Consider the following 19,373-nt stretch of genomic DNA (forward strand, 5'->3'; position numbering starts at 1 on the left):
GCACTGAACACGGTCAACTTTTTATTTAGCACATATCTCATGTTCTTGATTGTTAATATTAGCATACAGTGTTTGATACTATTCCATTTTTAACAGTGAGTGAGTGAACTAGTTAATACACATGAAAAGGGTTATCTCATCACCAGCTTCCTCTAACAGGATGTGTAGATATCACTCATTTGTTACAGTTAAAGACACAATCCTTAATTTGTTTTCCAGTTGTACAGCAACCCCACCACTTGGTTTGATACAAAGCTTAGGGGAATTCTGCCAAATTGACAGAATTATGAACACAAGGACTGACAGTCCAGGACTTCAATCAACATGACAGTTCTAAACCACTTGTCAAACTCATTCCACGGAGGGCCGAGTGTCTGTGGGGTTTCACACTCCTCCCTTGTACTAGATTGATGAATAAAGGGCACTAATTAGGTCCTAATTGAAAGAAAACCCGCAGAATCTCAGGCCTCCTGGGGAATGAGTTTGACACCCCTGTTCGAAACATACAATACATTGAACCTATAAATGACTTGTTTTTAAAGGCATTGCTTGCTTATGACACTTGAGACCGTTGTAAAGCTCATTGGGAATTTATAAATTATATTCTTCAGCAATGGGTATAGATTATGAATTGAAATGACCATTCAAGAGCACTATATATTGCATATTGCACCTTTTAAGAGAGCAATTCATAAATTGGTATGTTTTTGACTTACTAATACTCGTGTTGATGAGGCCAGAAAAATGTAAGCCCACTGTCCATCTGTTTGCATGACCATTAGTGTATGGAAGCATTCCTTGGATATGAGAAATCCTAAATAATAGTGCAAATAAAGCAAGAATGAACATCTCAGCCTAATGAAAGAATAGACCTTGATTCACTGATGAGTAAGTAAGTCAAGCCTAATTAGCTTATAGATTTGAATCAATATGTTGAGGGCATCAATGCCATCTGTACCAACACATGCTCATTATACACTGAGTAAGACAAAACATTAAGAACACCTGCTCTTTCCATGACATTGACTGACCAGGTGAATCCAGGTGAAAGCTGTGATCCCCTTATTGATGTCACTTGTTAAATCCACTTCCATCAGTGTAAATGAAGGGGAGGAGACATGTAGATGAAGGGGAGGAGACATGTAGATGAAGGGGAGGAGACAAGTTAAAGAAGGATTTTTAAGCCTTGAGACATGTATTTTGTATGTGTGCATTTCAGAGGGTGAATAGGCAAGACAAAATATTTAAGTGCCTTTGAATGGGGTATGGTAGTAGGAGCCAGGCGCACCATTTTGAGTGTGTCAAGAACTGCAACACTGCTGTGTTTTTCCCGTGTGTATCAAGAATGGCCCACCACCCAAAGGACATCCAGCCAACTTGACACAACTGCGGGAAGCATTGGAGTACACTCAGCCTATGCAGTGAGAAGACAAACAAGCTGGATTGAAGTGCAGCAATTGGGAAAGATCTTTGTACATGGCTTGGGAAGATGTGAAAGACCTGTTCCACCTGCCAAAAACGCCAGGTTTGGTGGGACTGGCTGAAATATGAACGAAGGGAGAGTCAAAGTAAAAGTTTGGAAAAGGCTCCTGTAACAGTGGCCTAAGGTCATTGTCAAGGCCACAATTGGCGGGAGTGAGTGAGTGTACTCCTGTGTCCACATCACAATTACATCACTTGAAAGATAGCCACTGCCAATTTTGAGCAATGATGTGATGTGCAAGATGTCTCTTTACTTTTTTTGTCTGTACTTTACTAATCAGCTACACTTGTGTGGAAACCAAACTCTTCTAGTTATTCAGCATTCATTACGCAAAACACAAAGAGAGAAGAGAACATGTACTTAGTGGTCACGTCACTGAAATTATATATCGAATTGCTTATGTTTTTGACTTTGTGCAAAGCAAACAGTCAAGCCTTAATGTGGTGATAAAGTTGATTTATTCAAATCTTGGGACCTCAATTTCACTTCAAAATGACTCCTCTCTCCTCTCGAAGACTCATTTCCACAACACTTTTCAATATATGACATGGTTCAACAGCAGGCAGTAGGGTAGAAGAACATCCCCACAAAGGAAAACAGGAGGTAGAAAAACAAGATATGAACACAAAAGGAAATGCTAAAAAAACTACAGGGAAATATACTCAAGTTTCACAAGACTAAGTGCTTCAAACAGAAAGATGAAGAACGTTCATTTTGGCACAGCACATGTGGGGACTACATAGACGGAAAAGAACGGATGTTCAGTTGGAATGGATATGGGTCTTATTGACCGTTATAGTTATTACTCTACTCAGTGAGAGATTTAAAGTTCATCAAGTCTAGACATTCTGCTGCCATTTTACTGTGTCAACATCATCAAGGTGATGGATAGTAAAGATCTGACTAAATCTGCTGCAGTGTCAAGGCCAAAGAGGCACAAGAGACAGACAGCGTGAGACAGAGAGAGAGGACAGAGAGCGCGAGACAGAGAGCAAAAGAGAGAGACAGAGCGAAAGAGAGATGCAGAGAGAGAGAGAGAGAAAGAGAGCGAAAGAGAGAGAGGGAAAGAGAGAGAGACAGAGAATGTATAAGGGGTTGGGACCTCATACACCATCATTCAATATTGGGCCTAGTCCTTTCTCAAACCTGAAATAAAGATCAAATGCTGAGAATTCTATTATTGAGGATTTGTATGACAACTCAGCAGCAGACTACATCTTACAGTTGTCGCAAATACTCAAGTCTACCCTCTGCTGTGATGAACCTATGGATGACAGCATGATGTGTGTTGGCTGGAAAATACATGGTTGTCTCTACAGTACATGAATCAGTACAAAATGATCCAAGATGACCTATTTTTACAAATCAATACACATTTAATACTCATTAAATTCTTAAATATTTCCAACGCTTACAATGTTAAAATACTGACTTAACAAATACAACATTGTAACATTTTGCTATAGAATAGCACATACGCTATACAGTACATAATCAAAACTACATTTGTGTAGACAAGTTCACTTCTGGAGGGGTGGGGTTGGAGAGATGGTATGGTAGCCAATGACAACATTTGAACTGGCACCAACTAAACCAAACCACTTACTGAACACCCGCCCAACAAAATGGACTTCTATGAGCCTATATATATATATATATATATATATATATATATAATTCTAATGAAAACACAATCAAATGTAGCACAAAAGTAGATTAGAGTTAAATGATAAAATTCCCTTTTAAGAAATTACACACTATAGCCCTATAAAAATGTACACTTTGCGATGTACAATTATGCAAAGCAGGAATGACCAAAAAGTGCATCCAAATTCACAACAAGTACAGATATAGTCTAGGCATGCATAATGTGCCATCCACTGAAACAGGGAGGACTTGTCACACGGCAAATAGAATTATGTTTTTATGGGAACTACTAATACGCTTCCATTATAACTATACTTTATTATGGTATTTCTACCATTAACACCCTTATCTCAATGTGGATGATGAGCCCGAGTATAAAGGTAGACCTTCCATCCCTCTGCAGATGGCTGGCCACGATTCAAACACGGCTGTGCAACAAAATCAGTGTCACTGTAACATAGTAGGCCTTTACACTGACACCTATAATACGGGTTGAAAATGACAGATTTGGGCACTGATAAACGCCTAAATTGGAACACAGTGGCTGTTGAGTAACATGCTACAGATGACATCATAGCTCAGTGACTACAGTAACATGCTATAAATGACATCATAGCTCAGTGACTGTACAGTAACATGCTACAGATGACATCATAGCTCAGTGACTACAGTAACATGCTATAAATGACATCATAGCTCAGTGTCTGTACAGTAACATGCTATAAATGACATCATAGCTCAGTGTCTGTACAGTAACATGCTATAAATGACATCATAGCTCAGTGTCTATACAGTAACATGCTATAAATGACATCATAGCTCAGTGACTGTACAGTAACATGCTACAGATGACATAGCTCAGTGACTACAGTAACATGCTATAAATGACATCATAGCTCAGTGACTGTACAGTAACATTCTATACATGACATCATAGCTCAGTGACTGTACAGTAACATGCTATAAATGACATCATAGCTCAGTGACTACAGTAACATTCTATACATGACATCATAGCTCAGTGACTACAGTAACATGCTATAAATGACATCATAGCTCAGTGACTGTACAGTAACATGCTATAAATGACATCATAGCTCAGTGACTGTACAGTAACATGCTATACATGACATCATAGCTCAGTGTCTATACAGTAACATGCTATACATGACATCATAGCTCAGTGACTGTACAGTAACATGCTATAAATGACATCATAGCTCAGTGACTGTACAGTAACATGCTATACATGACATCATAGCTCAGTGTCTGTACAGTAACATGCTACAGATGACATCATAGCTCAGTGACTGTACAGTAACATGCTATAAATGACATCATAGCTCAGTGTCTGTACAGTAACATGCTATATATGACATCATAGCTCAGGCTCTGCGCTTCACAGCTCTGTTTGGGTTTTGACTGACAGATGTTCTGAACTTGAGCACCTCAAGCCACAAGAAGTGGTCACCATCCCTCCCACTAATTTGGCAACTTCTGCTTTTTCTGTTGTCTGAGGGAAATGCTGTAAATTAAGAGGACTCTATGTAATTTCTAAGATGAGACATTGAGGATCAGAATAAATACCACTGATGTGATACAAGCCAAACACCTGTGAGTCCAAATGTGCACTTCACATTTCCATATCATTAAACTAATACATACAGTGTCACCGTTTATGATCACTTTGTTTGATGTATAGTTACAAGATGACATGGCGTCATACCCTGGGTTGTTTTAAACAAAATGAACCCGTTTGTCTATTGTGAAGAAAAAAATATCGCTGAAGAACACACACCTGAATACACTCATGACTCTTTTCTATGTGCACCAAAAATATGATCTGTTTCCCTGGTCAAAAGACCTATTAGTGAGAGGATTTTTTATTTATTTTTAATCCAGGAATATTCTCATCATGTTACTGAATGTATCCAGAGTATTTTCAGATTTCGTTATCAACAAATGGGGTGAAAAGTACAGTCAATGTAAAATGCACATAAAATCGACAGTGTAATGTTTGGATTCAGTCGTGTGAACTATTGTGTCCTCAACTTGTCTTAATCATTTTCCCCTAATCTCCAAACTGTTGCCTTTCAATTGCTACCAATTTAGCCCTATCCATATAGGTCAATTCCCATGAGTGTAAAGGGTTAAGTTGATATTGATGTGGGGTATATTCACATAATTGTTCTTGATATTCTTTTTTAAAAATGTCTCCCTGAGATTTTCGTGCCTGCCCAGGTTTCGCCAGTCTTAACTTTTTTCCCCAGTGCTTTTCCAATGATTCACATGCATGAAACGCACACGCTTGCACACACACACACACAGTATGTCCATTATATAGAAAGAGAGGTCCTGAAATACGCCAGGAATGACCTACTGCTAAAATGGAATGGTGACATTATTTTTGACTATACATCTCAGTGTCAGGACGGAAAAAATGCAATAAGTAAAACTGCCATTGGTCTACTAACTACTGAGCTAACTGGGATGAAATACTTACAGTTGTGTCTGGTCCCGCTATGACACCATCACATACCCAAAACAAACATCCATCCCATTTTTTCATTGAACACAATTTCCAAAAAGAGCAACCATCAGCAGTTGTTAAACAATATAACAAAATATCAACAAGTCAGGATAAAAATACAAATTAAAAAACACTAAAAAACAAGCTCTTTCTCATAACAGAAAGCCTCGATCTGCTTAGATTCTCCTGCCCTTATACACCCAAACCTCCAGCCACCCTATGGATACAGCCGTTGTCAGCGGTGGGTGTGTGGGGTCAGCTCTACTTCTCCCCGGCGCGCTCCAGGCTGTCGATGACCCTGCTCAGCCGGATGTTGAGCAAGCGGATCTGGGTGTCCAGGTGATTGATCTTCTCCTCCAGAGAGGCAGTACCCCCACCTCTACGCCAGTACGCCCCCACAGGCCCTGTCATGAAGTACACAGCCATTACGAAGCAGAGAGGGAGCACAGCACGCTCGGGGTCCCCCTCAAACTTCTGCAAGATATACAGGCAAGAGAGGGCAAAGAGTGTAACTCGGGCCAGCCAGAAGAAGCGGCCAAATACGATGTGCAGCAGGTAGAAGAATCCCCCCAGAAACAGGGAGAGGAACCAGTAAGCCACCAACACAGCAGCCACTAGGAGCAGGGCACGAGCCGGGGAGTTTGTCAAAGACGTTGGGCTGAAGTAGTGGCTCAGGTTGGAGGCTGGGGAGAGAGGAAAGAATAAGCGACAGTACATGGATAACAGAGGACAATAGACAAACTTCCCAGGCACAGTCATAATTTACAACATATCACAGACATGTCCCGACATCGAACATACCCACTAAATAAAAATCCACTTACCATCAATGCCCATCACATCCAACAGATCTGTCCACATCTTCCAAATAGTGTCCAGGAAAGAGTCGACACCATGGACAAAGCGTTCCGTCGTCTTGGAGAAGAACTGTAAACAAAGAGGTGACATTTTGGGGAAATCCATTTGACTTCAATCCCTTCTTGACAGCACCCCTTTTGATTTGAATGAAACCTTCCATACGTATGTACGCGTTGTAGAATGTGCTTTATGGAACTTAATGCCAAAACACTGAAGAGGTGCTTAAAGTTGACCCATTTAGCATACCCCACCATAACATGAGACATCCATGTCTTCATCTCTGGAAAACATAAATGGTTGAGATTTATATAATTTGAAAGTTTAAAAACAGGGTTGTCAAAAAAAATATTTCTGGAGAATTTTATAGATTTTCTTTTGAACTTTTACCTTTAGCAAGTTGTAGTTTAGGCCCTATTTTATATCATTTAAGGTCTCTGTGTTGCGCCCCATCGTTTGAGACACAATATTCTCTTGAGTGGGTGTGACACATGGTCCTCTGTAGCTCAGTTGGTAGAGCATGGCGCTTGTAATGTCAGGGTAGTGGGTTCGATTCCTGGGACCATCCATATGTAAAATGTACGCGCGCGTGACAGTAAGTCATTTTGGATATTATGTTTTTGCAGATAAATGTACTAAAATAAGGACTAGAGGTTGACCGATTATGATTTTTCAACGCCGATACCGATTATTAGAGGACCAAAAAAGGCCGATACAAAAATAAATAAAAAAATTGGCCGATTAATTGGTGTTTATTCATTTGTAATAATGGCAATTACAACAATACTGAATGAACGCTTATTTTAACTTAATATAATACATCAATAAAATCAATTAAGCCTCAAATAAATAATGAAACATGTTCAATTTGGTGTAAATAATGAAAAAACAAAGTGTTGGAGAAGAAAGTAAAAGTGCAATATATGCCATGTAAGAAAGCTAACGTTTAAGTTCCTTGCTCAGAACATGAGAACATATGAAAGCTGGTGGTTCCTTTTAACATGAGTGTTCAATATTCCCACGTAAGAAGTTTTAGGTTGTAGTTATTATAGGAATTATAGGACTATATCTCACTATACCATTTGTATTTCATATACCTTTGACTATTGGATGTCCTTATAGGCACTATAGTATTGCCAGCCTAATCTCGGGAGGTGATAAGCTTGAAGTCATAAACAGCACTGTGCTTCAAGCATTGCGAAGAGCTGCTGGCAAACGCAGGAAAGTGCTGTTTGAATGAATGCTTACGAGCCTGCTGCTGCCTACCACCGCTCAGTCAGACTGCTCTATCAAATCCTAGACTTAATTATAATATAATAAACACACAGAAATACGAGCCTTAGGTCATTAATATGGTCAAATCCTGAAACGATCATTTCGAAAACAAAATGTTTATTCTTTCAGTGAAATAAGTAAAACTGTTCTGTATTTTATCGAACGGGTGGCATCAATATGTCTAAATACTGCTGTTACATTGCACAACCTTCAATGTAATGTCATAATTATGTAAAATTCTGCCAAATTAAATACGGTCTTTGTTAGGAAGAAATGGTCTTCACAGTTTGCAACGAGCCAGCGGCCCAAACTGCTGCATATACCCCGACTCTGCTTGCTCAGAATGCAAGAGAAGTGACACAATTTCCCTAGTTAATATTGGCTGCTAACATTAATTTCTTTTAACTAATGCAGGTTTTTAAAAATATACTTGTGTATTGATTTTAATAAAGGCATTGATGTTCATGGTTAGGTACTTTGGTGCAACGACAGTGTTTTTTTCACGAATACACTTGTTAAATCATCACCCGTTTAGCGAAGTAGGCTGTGATTCGACGATAAATTAGCATCCACCATATTGATTATTTGCAACGCAGGACAAGCTAGTTAAACTAGCAATATCATCAACCATGTGTTGATCAACTGGTGATTATGTTCAGATTGATTGTTTTTTATAAGGTAAGTTTAATGCTAGCTAGCAACTTACCTCACCGCCTTGCTGCTCTCGCGTATCAGGTGGTCAGGCTGCCACGCAGTCTCCTCATGGAGTGCAATGGAATCGGCGTCCAAAATTGCTGATTATTATGAAAACTTGGAAATCGGCCCTAATCAAATTGGCCATGCCGATTATTCGGGCGACCTCTAATCAAGATGCTTGATAGTGTCGTGGCAATTAAACAAAAATCATTTTACTTCGTTAGGCAAACAGCCCTAATATTGGAAACAAACATCATTATGTTTTCATCTAGATTCAATTGTATTTATTTCCAAGATATAGCACACATTATTTTGCATACAGCAGGTTTATAAAAGGACCAAAGAGTTTGCTTTGTGGTTTCATTTTATCCATGGGGGAAAAAAATAGTGATACTGATATCTTCACAGCCCGAACTAAAATATAAATAAATTCAAATGTAAACTTTCAAATGATACCACAAAGATAGTTGGTGCGCACATCAGAGAATGTTGACCTGAATGGGCATATCTGTTTTAAATTATACAGTCAAATCCAGTGTGTGTGTGATATATAGATATAAAATGTGACGTCAACCACCGGTATTCAATGGAGAGGGAGACGCTATGCTAGCCTCATGTCTCGAATTTCAACAGGGACAACTCAAATAGGCTTTAATTTTTTTTAAAGATGCGATTCCAAGAGAACACTGAAATGTTGCCAAGGCAGATGAGTGGCCGAAACCGAGACACAGCGTTGGGTCAGTAACCGAAAGGTTGTTGGATCGAATCCCCGAGCTGACAAGGTAAAAATCTGTCGTTCTGCGCCTGAGCAAGGAAGTGAACCCACGTTTCCCGATCACGTGGATATCGATTAAGGCAGCTCCCCTCACCGCTCCGATTCAGAGGGGTTGGGTTAAATGCGGAAGATGCATTCAGTTGTACAACGGACTAGGTATTCCCCTTTCCTCTCTGAGGCTAGGTCAGGTGCATGAAGTCTGTGTCTGGTCAGGATTCAAAGCGTTAGTTTCTTCTACCTATAAATAGTCATGAAAATGTGTCGTGCCACATAAAAATTAGATATCTAAATATATTACTTATTGGCTTGTCCATCTTATCTTGCTAGCTAGACTATTTTCAAAATGGCAACCATTTATGCATTTAATGTCTAGGCGCCCTTGGTTAGCAAGCTCTCTACCTGCCCGTTAGCTACTACCACCATTTCTTTGGACACCTCTTGTCATATAACATTAGCTTAAATTGGACGGAACACTTGGTTTGCTGATCAATCATTACTAACCTTGTAAAGACCTCTGATGTTGTCCTCTCCAAAAATATTGCTTAACATTTGGTAGAATCCGTTAGCCGCCCTTCTGAAACTATTCTGGTTGGTGGAATCTTTCCGGCTTCTGGCCGTCTCTGCACAAAGCAAAGACGCGAAGAGCAGCAACAGAATGAGGTGCGGTTTCATTCCCTTCATATTTCAGATGTGCAATACTACTCCAGTCGTGAATTGTATTAAATTAGGTCCGTTTAAATACAGATTAACAATTAGCTGCCAGTAAGGACACCTCCGTAGCGGAGTGATGACGGTGATCCCGGAAGAAACACCGTTATGAAGTCAGCAAGAATAATGCCGCATTCACGTGCTAGTCGCAAATAGAAAACTCGGAAATGTCCGACTTGCTGATTTGAACGCAGCACGTGTATAACTACAACCAGTTAGCAATTCTGACATTTCCAAGTTAAGTAGTTCCGACTAGTACATGAACGCGGCATGGTTAAACCCCTGCCGGGTCACTAAATTAATACCAGTAATTAAGGCGCAAATGATGGAAAATATTCACAATGGCTTTACAAGTGGGATGCACAGTTGAGCGCTACATCTCGAGGTGTTCGTGCTGATTGTACGGAGATTGTGACAGCCAGTAAAATCGCGTCCCTTGAGAGGGTAAGAACAAGATGTTTGTCAGGAGAAGTTCAGTATTTTCATAATAAGGACACGTATACTTGGAATATGGAGGAAGAATTTGGGGGGGGCAGTTTTGAATGTATGTACAAGTGTACTGTACACGTATGTATGTACAGTTGAAGTCGGAAGTTTACATACACTTAGATTGGAGTCATTAAAACTCGTTTTTCAACCACTCCACAAATGTATTGTTAACAAACTATAGTTTTCGCAAGTTGGTTAGGACATCTACTTTGTGCATGACACAAGTCATTTTTCCAACAATTGTTTACAGACAGATTATTTCACTTATAATTCACAATTCGTGTTCCAAATGGACAATGACCCCATGCATACTTCCAAAGTTATGGCAAAATGGCTTAAGGACAACAAAGTCAAGGTATTGGAGTGGCCATCAATACCTGACCTCAATCCCATAGAAAATTTGTGGGCAGAACAAAAAGGTGTGTGTGAGCACACCTACACCAGCTCTGTAAGGAGGAATGGGCCAAAATGAACCCAATTTATTGTGGAAGGCTACCTGAAAACCCAAGTTTGACCCAAGTTAAACAATTTAAAGGCAATGCTACTAAATACTAATTGAGTGTATGTAAACTTCTGACCTACTGGGAATGTGATGAAAGAAATAAAAGCTGAAATAAATCAGTCTCTCTACTATTATTCTGACATTTCACATTCTTAAAATAAATTGGTGATCCTAACTGACCTAAAACAGGGAATATTTACTAGGATTAAATGTCAGGAATTGTGGAAAAACTGAGTTTAAATATATTTGGCTAATGTGTATGTAAACATCTGACTTAAAAAATAATATATATATATATATATATATATATATATATATACAGTTTTTTTGGGGGGGTGCCCGTTTAGCATGTTATTTTGGCATTAATATGTGTCACATCAGCAAACAAACAACATACTAATATATATATATATACACACTGCTCCAAAAAATTAAGGGAACACTAAAATAACACATCCTAGATCTGAATGAATGAAATATTCTTATTAAATACTTTTTTCTTTACATAGTTGACGTCCATCCTAGCTCGCTCATTACATTTACATTTAAGTCATTTAGCAGACGCTCTTATCCAGAGCGACTTACAAACATTAATTTCTTAATCGAAATAACGCCTATCCGCTTGTCGTCCCCCTATGCCATAGTTTATACATATCAATTGTTATTAGAAACCACGTTTTTTTTTTAAGGCAGTAAATGAACGGTTTCAATGATAGCCAGGTGTAGCAGTGGTAAGATGTTGGGACAGCTTTATGTAGGCCCTAACAGTTTGTGGGCACAGTTTGGCACCGTTATAGTGCAATTAATGTATTGTTTAGTGTTGTGTAGTGGCTTTGCTGGCATGCATCCCACTTTTCTGGGGCAAGAGATGTGAATTGTTTTGCTCGCAAGGAAATTTAGTTGGCATTTCGGTATTTTTAACATTTATTTTACCTTTATTTAACTAGGCAAGTCAGTTAAGAACAAATTCTTATTTTCAATGGTGGCCTAGGAACAGTGGGTTAACTGCCTGTTCAGGGGCAGAACAACAGATTTGTACCTTGTCAGCTCGGGGGTTTGAACTTGCAACCTTCCGGATACTAGTCCAACGCTCTAACCACTAGGCTACCCTGCCGCCCCATGGTATGTCCCCATTACCAGTAAAACATAATCAAAACCTCTTTCTTTCACCTACTTGCTGTGCTGTTTCATTGTTAATTTGTTCAGTCTCAACCAGGATTTAATCATACATGTCAAGCAGCGAAGTTTCAGCTATCTGTTCGTGGTCTCTCTTCCTCTGTGCTTCACTGTCACTGTGTCCATTTCCATCTTGTCCAGCTGTGTCTAACATTTCACGTAAACCCTGTTTCTTGTCTGCATCGAAGTAACGGTCCTTGTACCTAGCATCGAGCACGGTGGCGACACAGTAAAAAGGCTCAGAGAGAATGCCACCGAATCGCTTGTTCACAGCCTCTAGTACAGTACTTTTGCAAGTGTTAACCCCATGGTCTGTGTCGGCAGTTTTGTTGAGCAGGAGTTTCAATACCATGACAGAGGGTATCACGTCTGCTGCAGGCACAGTTGATGAGCTTATTTCTCCAGTCAGTTGTTCGAATGGAGCTAGTTGTGTGTTCATCTTTCCAAGTTTCAAACATGTTCTCAAATGCCATTGAAATGGCAGCAGTGTTATGAGAACCAGCACATTCTTGAGCATGCAATACGGCTTTCCTCAGTACGAGATCCTCGTCAACCCACTGTGCTGTCAGACTCAGCATGGTCATGGGGCTGACATCGCTGGTCCACATGTCAGTCGTGAAGCTAATAGCAGTGACGCCCATAGCAAGTAGCTCAAATACTGTGTAACTCCGGTAGGGCAACATCTGAAAAATAGCGCCTACTTGGCATTGTGTGCCAGGGCTCGAGGTGCTCGACCAGTCGGCGAAAGCCAACATCATCCACAACAGATAATGGTTGATTGTCAAGGGCAATAAATTCCATTATCTTGGCATTAATGGATTTCACCTTTTGAGTTGTCTCGCTGAAATGTTCTTACTCTTTCAAATGACTGCTGGACTTGAACTTGTTTATTTGGAAGTATGAGCTTAGTATTTTTCTGCCTTTGTTCTGTGTAGCGCTGTATTTTCTGTGGCGGCATGACGTCATCTACCTACGTTATATAGGTATGCACGTCAGTTACCTACGTTATATAGGTATGCACGTCATCTACCTACGTTATATAGGTATGCACGTCATCTACCTACGTTATATAGGTATGCACATCAGTTACCTACGTTATATAGGTATGCACGTCATCTACCTACGTTATATAAGCACGTCATCTACCTACGTTATATAGGTATGCGCGTCATCTACCTACGTTATATAGGTATGCACGTCATCTACCTACGTTATATAGGTATGCACGTCATCTACCTACGTTATATAGGTATGCACGTCATCTACCTACGTTATATAAGCACGTCATCTACCTACGTTATATAAGCACGTCATCTACCTACGTTATATAGGTATGCGCGTCATCTACCTACGTTATATAGGTAAGCGCGTCATCTACCTACGTTATATAAGCACGTCATCTACCTACGTTATATAGGTATGCACGTCATCTACCTACGTTATATAGGTATGCACGTCATCTACCTACGTTATATAGGTATGCACGTCATCTACCTACGTTATATAGGTATGCACGTCATCTACCTACGTTATATAGGTATGCACGTCATCTACCTACGTTATATAGGTATGCACGTCATCTACCTACGTTATATAGGTATGCACGTCATCTACCTACGTTATATAAGCACGTCATCTACCTACGTTATATAGGTATGCACGTCATCTACCTACGTTATATGCATGTACGTCATCTACCTACGTTATATATGCACGTCATCTACCTACGTTATATATGCACGTCATCTACCTACGTTATATATGCACGTCATCTACCTACGTTATATAAGTATGCACGTCATCTACCTACGTTATATAAGTATGCACGTCATCTACCTACGTTATATAAGTATGCACGTCATCTACCTACGTTATATAGGTATGCACGTCATCTACCTACGTTATATAGGTATGCACGTCATCTACCTACGTTATATAGGTATGCACGTCATCTACCTACGTTATATAGGTATGCACGTCATCTACCTACGTTATATAGGTATGCACGTCATCTACCTACATTATATATGCACGTCATCTACCTACGTTATATAGGTATGCACGTCATCTACCTACATTATATATGCACGTCATCTACCTACGTTATATAGGTATGCACGTCATCTACCTACGTTATATATGCACGTCATCTACCTACGTTATATAAGCACGTCATCTACCTACGTTATATATGCACGTCATCTACCTACGTTATATAAGTATGCACGTCATCTACCTACGTTATATAGGTATGCACGTCATCTACCTACGTTATATAGGTATGCACGTCATCTACCTACGTTATATAGGTATGCACGTCATCTACCTACGTTATATAGGTATGCACGTCATCTACCTACGTTATATAGGTATGCACGTCATCTACCTACGTTATATAGGTATGCACGTCATCTACCTACATTATGTAATTATGCACGTCATCTACATACGTTATATAGGTATCAGCTTTGACATCAGTTGTGCACATCGGCGTTAAACTAGACATCGGGCCGATTCTGAAATGCTCACTGATATATCGTGCATCCACAGTTGTTACAGGTGTCAAGCTTATGGGCATGTGGCAGCAGTGTGTTAGAGGGAGGTTCCTAGGTGTGCAGAAGGGTATGAGACAAAGGAATGTGTAGTACTGGGGAAAGTAGTGGTATGTGTTAATTATAGGGGTGCCCATGTGGCTGGGAATCAGAAAGACCTTTCTTCTGAAACACGTCAGTCTATTCTTGTTCTGAGAAATGAAGGCTATTCCATGTGAGAAATTGCCAAGAAACTGAAGATCTTGTACAACGCTGTGTACTACTACCTTCACAGAACAGCACAAACTGCCTCTAACCAGAATAGAAATAGGAGTGGGAGGCCCCGGTGCACAACTGAGAAAGAGGACAAAGAGGAATCTAGTTTGATAAACAGACGCCTCAGAAGTCCTCAACTGGCAGCTTCATTAAATTGTACCCACAAAACACCAGTCTCAACGTCAACATTGAAGAGGTGACTCCGGGATGCTGGACTTCTAGGCAGACTTACAAAGAAAAAAAGCCATATCTCAGACTGGCCAATCAAATTAAAAGATTAAGATGGGCAAAAGAACGCAGACACTGAACAGAGGAAGATTGGAAAAAAGTGTTATGGACAGACAAATCTAAGTTTGAGGTGTTCGGATCACAAAGAAGAACATTCCTGAGACGCAGAAAAAATGAAAAGATGCCGGAGGAGTGCTTGATGCCAACTGTCAAACATGGTGGAGGCAATGTAATGGTCTGGGGGTGCTTTGGTGGTGGTAAAGTGGGAGATTTGTGCAGGGTAAAAGGGATCTTGAAGGGATCTTCACTCCATTTTGCAACGCCATGCCATACCCTGTGGATGGCGCTTAATTGGAGCCAATTTCCTCCTACAACAGGACAATGACCCAAAGCACAGCTCCAAACTAGGCAATAACTATTTAAGGAAGAAGCAGTCAACTGGTATTCTATCTATAGTGGAGTGGCCAGCACAGTCACCTGATCTCAACCCTATTGAGCTGTTGTGGGAGCAGCTTGACCGTATGGTTCGAAAGAAGTGCCCATCAAGCCAATTCAAATTGTGGGAGGTGCTTCAGGAAGCATGGGGTGAAATCTCTTCAGATTACCTCAACAAATTGACAACTAGAATGCCAAAGGTCTGCAAGGCTATAATTGCCCCCACCAATTGTTTTTCCAACAAAAATGGGGATAGGGAAATGTAACCCTCTTACATTCATAGACAGCACTCTATATACAAAGACTGACAGCCATAACATCCACATTATATTTTAACATTTTGAAGATATTGGTTGTTTACATTCTTCTTGTTAGTAAACAACATAGTAATATAATATAATATTCTGAGTTTCAGTTGTGCATTACAAAGTTACATATGTCAGAAATGAATAGGGTAGGCTGTATTAATTCAAATTACCATTGAACAGATTCCAAGATTGCAGGCTGTTCTTTTAACCAAGAGCAGTGACCTACCTGATGGGTATGTCCTCTTGATAGTTGTCTCTTCGATCTTCGAACAAACCCATTTTAAACAGAAGGCATTGTTACGTGTTCTCAGACATTAACATTAGCAGACGGTCTTCTCCAGAGTGACTTACAGTTAGTGCATTCGACTTAAAGCTCAAATCCTTAGTTGCTACATCCATTTTTGGATTTAGAAATTATTTAGAAATACCCATTGATTCTTGAAGAATATAAAACTTTAAATGCGTCATTATAAGGCTCCCGAGTGGTGCAGCAGTCTAAGGCACTGCATCTCAGTACTAGAGGCGTCAGTACAGACCCTGGTTCGATCCCGGGCCTGTATCACAACCGGATGTGATCGGGAGTCCCATAGGGTGGGGCACAATTGGCCCAGCGTCGTCCGGGTTAATAGAGGGTTTAGCCGTCATTGTAAAATACATTTTTCTCTTAACTGACTTGCCCAGTTAAAAAAAGGTTAAATAAATAAAATAGCTTAGTTCAACTGTCATACCACTTCAGAACCCAAAATATAAGCTCCAATGTTTGTAAAACAACTTAAATATGAACACTGCATAGACTCAAAACATGGTTAAAACTTGCATCCATAACTCGGTCTATGAATCTGACTGGTTACATTTCTCCAGGCCCTTCCCTCAGTTGTTTACCAAAACAGTGGTAGGGTGACGCTTTGTTAATGTTTCAACTGCAGATTATAGCTTTAAGACAGCTCAGTGAGACAACCACATATCAGTCTTAGTAAGTACATTTGACCTCAAAGTAGTCAGCAAGGTCAGTGCTAGAAACGACAAGTGCAAATGCTTGTTTGTTATTGTTTATTTTTATTTGGGGGGGGGGGGGGGGGGGGGCTGTGGGATTTAGTCAAGATATTTAGTGAAGAAGTAGATTTTCAGTCATTTTCATTTGGGGGAAGCTTGTTCCACCATTTGGGTGCCAGGGAAGAGAAGAGCTTTGACTGGTATGAGTGGGGGCCAGCCCCTCATAGGGATGGGGGGGCCAAGAGACCAGAGGTGGCAGAATGGAATGCTCGGATTGGGGTGTAGGGTTTGAGCATAGCCTGAAGGTAGGGAGGGGCAGTTCCCCTTGCTGCTCCGTAGACAAGCACCAGGGTATTGAAGAGGATGTACGCTTCGACTGGGAACCAGGGGAGAGTGCGTTATTGTTAATATTCCTTCTGTGAGTTTGTAGATGTCTTTTCAGACTTGATGCTAATTTCAAGTGAGTTCCACACATATGACACTGAACCCCCTCCCCTGTGTGGGTCCTCATATGCACTGTCAGGTTTCCCTTCAGACCGAAGCATCTGCCACATTTGTTGCAGCGATGTGGTTTCTCCTCTGTGTGAGTCATCATATGCTTTGTCAGGGTTCCCTTCTCCACGAAGCATCTGCCACATTCTTTGCACCGGAATGGTTTCTCCCCAGTGTGAGTTCTCGTGTGCTTTATCAAGTCTGACTCACGGTAGAAGGCTTTGTCACATTCTTTGCACGGATGCGATTTCTCCCCAGTGTGAATTCGCCGATGCAGTTTCAGACTTGCTTTTGTCGTCACACATTTTCCACAAAAATCACATTTAAAAACTAGCCCTTTATGAGTATCCATGTGATTTTTCAGGCTTTTCTTGTGAAAAAAACGTCTGCCACATTCAGTGCAGCCATGTTGTCTCTCCTCCATGTGAATCTTCATGTGCCTCCTCAGGGAGCAGTTCATGGCAAAACAGTGTCCACATGTGTCACACATGTATGGTCTGTCTTTACTGTGCCGGCTTTGCCGATGCCTTTTCAGACTACGCTCATTCGCCAAGCATTTCCCGCACACGTCACATATCAGATCAGGCAACTCACTGGTTTCTTTTCTTGGCCGTCCTCTTCTTCGCTTTGATTTAAGAGGCTTTAACCCTGACAGTGATATTCTCTTCTCCACTCCATCCCATTTTCCTTTATGACTTCCACTGTTGTCACTGTCTGCATTTACTTCAGAGGGGGGCTCATAATCACTGGTTAATTCGGACTCACCGTAGCTCTCGCCATCAGATTCTGTTTGGTTCTCTTCAGTTATGATGTTGAAAGAGTCCCATATAGACTCTTCTGCATCAGACTCCACTGGACCCAGACCAGGGTTCCATTCCTGCTGCTCTGGGTTAATCTCCTCTTCAGTGAGACTGAGCTGCTGGAGGACTGGAGGGAACGAGAAAGGATGACATTTGATTAAACCGTAAACACTGAAAAGAGACAAGAAATAGGTCTAGTGACTTCCACTAAAAATAGGGATAGTTACTTAAATTTCTGCTTTACTTCCGGTATCCAGTACCAGTTTTGAAAATGCTTCAAAATATCATGAAATTCATGAAAAACGCGGTCATATATGATATACATCTAAAATGTAAATGACGACAATTAGGCTACAATGCATAACGAATGACAAAAAGACACAAACCTGCTAATCTATGCAACTTTATCTCTGGTTTAAAAACCAAATCCAGCAGTTTTCGTAGACGTGCATTCGCCCGTTTCAAACGGAAGATTTCATCTAGGTACTCTGCCATCGTTTTTTGGACTGCCACTGATATCTCCAAAGGAACTGAAGTTAATTTTTCTTTGAGAATCACATTAAGCAGCTGTAGTTTAGACATTTTGAGGGTGAAATGGATTGAAGGTGGAAGAAGTTATAAATACTGGCGATACCGTTGTGAAGACTGATGAATCCAGACTAGATCAGCGTCTCGTCAGTAACACTTAAAAAGTACTTCCGGGTAACGGAATTTCGAATAGTAGAGAAGTATCAGTAACCTGTATTTATTCATGATATGAACAATAATTGTCTAAACATTAAAGGAAAAATACACTCATTCCTATACTTTACAGTGTTACATAACACTACGTGAGAACAATATTTTTTGTGAACAAATGTTTTATTTTGTCGTTATAATAAGGTTGGTAGCAACATGTGAAAATCGTTGCTGAAATATGTTGCAGCTGAAGTCGACAACAAAACCCAGAATGTAATGTTCTCTCTATGGGCTGGTTGGGTAGCTTTTTAGGAGTCTACAATCTCATCACGTTCAACTTGCAGGTCGATGTGGCTCAAAGAGTGGAGTCTGACCTTCGCGGCGGCACTATGCAATGCACAAATATATGTGTTAGACCCTCTGTTAACTTACACATTTCTAGAGGTAGGAATATCGCAAAAAAATACGACCAATGTCTCATTCGAGAGAAGACAAC

At 40.3% G+C, this 19,373-nt stretch overlaps 2 protein-coding genes across 2 annotated transcripts; both read right to left on the reverse strand.

Moving 5' to 3' along the window:
* Positions 1–1,924: 1,924 nt before the first annotated feature.
* Positions 1,925–10,086, reverse strand: bri3bp (bri3 binding protein). The gene is made up of 3 exons (XM_029637110.2): positions 9,763–10,086; positions 6,485–6,587; positions 1,925–6,343 (listed from the first exon to the last, which is right to left on the reverse strand). Exons 1-3 carry the CDS (start codon positions 9,940–9,942, stop codon positions 5,922–5,924), a joined length of 705 nt encoding a protein of 234 aa, XP_029492970.1. The 5' UTR covers positions 9,943–10,086; the 3' UTR covers positions 1,925–5,921.
* A 6,906-nt stretch (positions 10,087–16,992) lies between these two features.
* Positions 16,993–18,904, reverse strand: LOC115110971 (zinc finger protein 771-like). Its single transcript, XM_029636855.2, has 2 exons — positions 18,586–18,904; positions 16,993–18,326 (listed from the first exon to the last, which is right to left on the reverse strand). The coding sequence occupies exons 1-2, from the start codon at positions 18,779–18,781 to the stop codon at positions 17,020–17,022; spliced, it is 1,503 nt and encodes a 500-aa protein (XP_029492715.1). The 5' UTR covers positions 18,782–18,904; the 3' UTR covers positions 16,993–17,019.
* Between the last annotated feature and the right edge of the window lie 469 nt (positions 18,905–19,373).

The sequence above is a fragment of the Oncorhynchus nerka genome, linkage group LG27 (genome assembly GCF_034236695.1).
Source record: "Oncorhynchus nerka isolate Pitt River linkage group LG27, Oner_Uvic_2.0, whole genome shotgun sequence".
Lineage (NCBI taxonomy): Eukaryota > Metazoa > Chordata > Actinopteri > Salmoniformes > Salmonidae > Oncorhynchus > Oncorhynchus nerka.